The 3,737-nt window shown below is 38.3% G+C and overlaps 1 protein-coding gene across 1 annotated transcript in view; it reads left to right on the plus strand.

Annotated features, from left to right (window-relative positions):
• Positions 1-3,737, plus strand: part of LOC114049137 (signal transducer and activator of transcription 5B) — a 63,106-nt gene that overhangs the window by 51,652 nt on the left and 7,717 nt on the right. The window contains exons 5-9 of the mRNA XM_027870314.1: positions 9-76; positions 472-559; positions 650-772; positions 1,365-1,457; positions 1,887-1,897. Of these exons, the coding sequence (XP_027726115.1) occupies positions 9-76; positions 472-559; positions 650-772; positions 1,365-1,457; positions 1,887-1,897 (383 nt within the window). The remainder of the gene's footprint in view (positions 1-8; positions 77-471; positions 560-649; positions 773-1,364; positions 1,458-1,886; positions 1,898-3,737) is intronic.

Genomic DNA, 3,737 nt, shown 5'->3' on the forward strand with positions numbered 1-3,737 from the left:
ACCCTCCTCAAGTGAAGGCCACCATCATCAGTGAGCAGCAGGCCAAGTCTTTGCTGAAGAATGAGAACACTCGAAAGTAATGATGGACGCCTTTCCTTCCTATCTGCTGCTTCCCCTGGGGGTCTTGGGCTTTCAAAGAAAGAGTCTTCCCTCCTAGGGAGAGATCTGGATATTAGCCATCCCCTCTCTGATGCCTTGTCTCTCTTCTGTCCTCCTAGTAGAGAGAGGAAAGGGGCATTTGTTAAGGTGTGGTTACTTTATTACCCCTTTGCTCTAGCCTTTCCTCTCCTTCCCTGTGTCATTGTTCTCTTAGAGCTGATCACTTTTCTGTCCCTGACTGTCCACTAGAGTGAGATAAGTTTTTACTCTACTTTTTCACTCCCCTAACTTAATTTCCAAACTTTTGCTTTGACCCCTGAAACTTGTGGGTCCTTGAGACTGTTTTATTATGGGGGAATCTCTTGTTTGTAGCGATTACAGTGGTGAGATATTGAACAATTGCTGTGTGATGGAGTATCACCAGGCAACCGGCACCCTCAGCGCACATTTCAGGAATATGGTGAGGAGAGAAGGAAAGACAGGGGGATGAAATCTGCCCATTTTGATGAAATCTTGGGCCGCGTTGTCATCTCATTTCTTTTTTTTGCAGTCCCTAAAACGCATTAAGAGGTCTGACCGTCGTGGTGCAGAATCAGTAACAGAAGAGAAATTTACAATCCTGTTTGAGTCACAGTTCAGTGTTGGTGGGAATGAGCTGGTTTTTCAGGTCAAGGTAAAAAAATCTCCCCTCCAACAATGTTGACTTAGTCACTTCTGAGTACAGGGCAATTGTCTTTTCCCCAGTACTTTGGTCACCCCCTTCCTTTTACTATTCAGGGATAGAACATGGTGAGATTATCTCAGAGATCCAGTCCTGAGGTCATTCAGAAGATAGTAACAAGACAAGCAGTAAGATGCCATAAGCAGATTGAAGCACAGACAACAGATGTAGCATGAAAAATTTCCCAGGCGATTAAAGTGTGAATTTGAGTGCTTGTTGCAGGTATTTTTAGGTGCTTATTATGTGATTCTTTTAAGGACCATTTCAGGTTCCTCCTTGTTATCTGTAAAACCTTGAGAAACTCTATATTCTTTGTCAGCTTCTAAGTTGCATCCCATTTCAAAAATGCCTGGCGCCCCTCGTGTTTACGTCAGAGCTAGGTAAAATCATAGTCTTTTTCCTAGAATAGTCCAGATGCGGTGTTCAAGGATCGTGGTTGCCTAGAGTTAATGTGAACGTTAGGGTGTTGAGATTTGTTAGTCAGAGAAGGAAGAAGAGAAAGTAATGGTTCTGGATTCTGAGATTTTTTGTTTGTTTCCTCTAGACCCTCTCCCTCCCTGTGGTGGTGATTGTTCATGGTAGCCAAGATAACAATGCTACAGCCACTGTTCTCTGGGACAATGCTTTTGCAGAACCTGTGAGTATTTTCTTCTGATGTGTCCATGTCTTAATGTCTTTAGACTGATGCCTTGAATCTCTTTGAGGAAATGGAGCCTGTTCCAATTAGAGGAATGTAGTATTCTTTTTTAAAAATTATTTTATTTCATTAAATATTTGCCAATTGTGGAATGTAGTATTCTTGATGAAGCCTGAAACTAGAAATTGGAGATAACTTTTGTGTTCCTTCTTTTAAAAAATTTTTATTGCTACTCATTTGCTTTGACATCACTTATATTTCTCAATATACTTCACTCCTCCCCCTTCCAGAGTGCCATTCCCTATAATATAGAATAAAACAGAGGAGCAAAATAATAGTTCAGCAAAACTAGCCAGTACTAGTTTTAGTCTAATGTTATTTGTCATATTCTGTGCTCTTGGGTTCCTTCTAGTTCCTTTTATGCTATAGGAGAAGATGAGGTCAGCATGGCCCCTACAGGGTATTTTAGCTAAAAAAAAAAATTACATCATGATTTCCTTCCTCTCTGAAAAAAGAAGCTCATAGTGTTTGCTTTTTAGATTACCTTTAAGGTTCTTTCCAGTGCTAAAATATGATTTTCCACTTCATTCCAGAGTCATTACCCAAGGAGTTTGTGGGCTGATATGTAGGACTGCTATTTGGAATTTCATGAGGGAAAGTTCATGCATTGTGTTTTCCAGCAGAAGTTGTTTCATAAAAAGTCTATCATCCTTGTTACAACTCCCTTAGCACGTATCCTGACCAGAGCCTAAGATGAAGGCTCTGCTTCTTCTGGGTAGAGATGTGAGAAGGATCACTTAGCATCCATGTCAGTGTTCTTTAAAATACAATTAACTCTCTTTTGCTGTCATCAGAAAGACTCTGTGAAGCAATTTATTGAAATACTTAAGGTGAACTCTCCTTTAAGATTTAAAAAAAAAAATACTCCGCCCAGAAACGGTCTTGTTGTGATGAGAAGACACCAGTTGTTTTCTGTAACATCTCTGAACAGAATGACTAGGTTCTTCCTCATTGCTTTTCCTGCTTACCACATAGCCTCAAATTCTCACATAATCTTGTCCAACCCATATCATTATTGGAAAAGTATATCCGTGAAATAGACCAGACAAGGAAGAATCAGAAATAATTTAACTCAGTCATTCAGTGTTCCATAAACCAAAAAATGTAAATTATCTAGGAAAGAACTCCCTATTTGATAAGAACTACTAAGAAAACTGTTGATGGGAATAATCAGTGTTGGAGAGTAAAAGGATTGACGTGTTAACTCATTGTTAGTGGAGCTGTGAATTGGTATAACTATTCTAGAAATCAGTTTGGCATTATGCACATAAAGTGATAAAAATGTCCATACCCTTTGACCTAGAGGTCCTGCGGCCAGGTAGTATACTTTAAGGAGGTCATTGACAAAAAGAAAGTCTCTATTTTTGCTGAAGTATTGATAACAGTTCTTTTTGGAGTACCAAAGAACTAGAAATAAAGTAAATAATAAATAAATAAATAATGTTAAAAATTAAATAAAGTAATAAAGTAAATTTCCATAGATTGAGAAAGGGCTAAACTCGTTGTGCCCCATGAATATATTGGAATATTACTATGCTGTAAGAAATTATGAACATGAAGAAAATCCCAAATGGGATCGTGAAAAGTAGGACGTGACTGAAAAATAACTGAACAATAAAATATAAGGGAGAAATTTTAAGGGCTTTCTGGAAGGAAGGTAAGGGAGAGATTTATACAGGGAGGATTATCTTTGCATTGTAAGAACAAAGGATATCAATAAAAGTCTATTTTTTAAAAGAAGTAAACAGTAAGATTTTTCCAGTATGTTTTAAGATATATATAACTATTACTTCACTTACATTATTTTCAGATACGTGCATATGAGTGAATGATGTGAGATCCAATCCATTGTACACTGGCTTTCTTCCCCACTAAGTGCCTTAGCTTAGTAGTTCTGCATACCCATATCCATTACGTCCCTATTCTCTCCATAAGTCTATCCCAAAAAAGCACCAGATTCTGGGTGTGATTTTGGCTTCTAGCTGTCTTCCTAGTTTTGAACTGCTCCTCTTACAAAGGGAGCCTACCCTGAAACAGCTTTCCTAAGTCATGTACCTAAGGTCAAAATGGGAACTTCTGAGCCTTGTGATACAGCATACCACTCAAGAAGTCTGAGAGAGTTATCCTAAGGCTTCCTACTTATACATAGATGATTTTTCTTCTGAAGGAGTTTGGTTAGTTAGCTGTTTCTTGCATGGTTCTGGATGTTTTACTATTGCA

This window comes from Vombatus ursinus, unplaced genomic scaffold, assembly GCF_900497805.2.
Source record: "Vombatus ursinus unplaced genomic scaffold, bare-nosed wombat genome assembly UNPS02014797.1, whole genome shotgun sequence".
NCBI classification, from domain to species: domain Eukaryota; kingdom Metazoa; phylum Chordata; class Mammalia; order Diprotodontia; family Vombatidae; genus Vombatus; species Vombatus ursinus.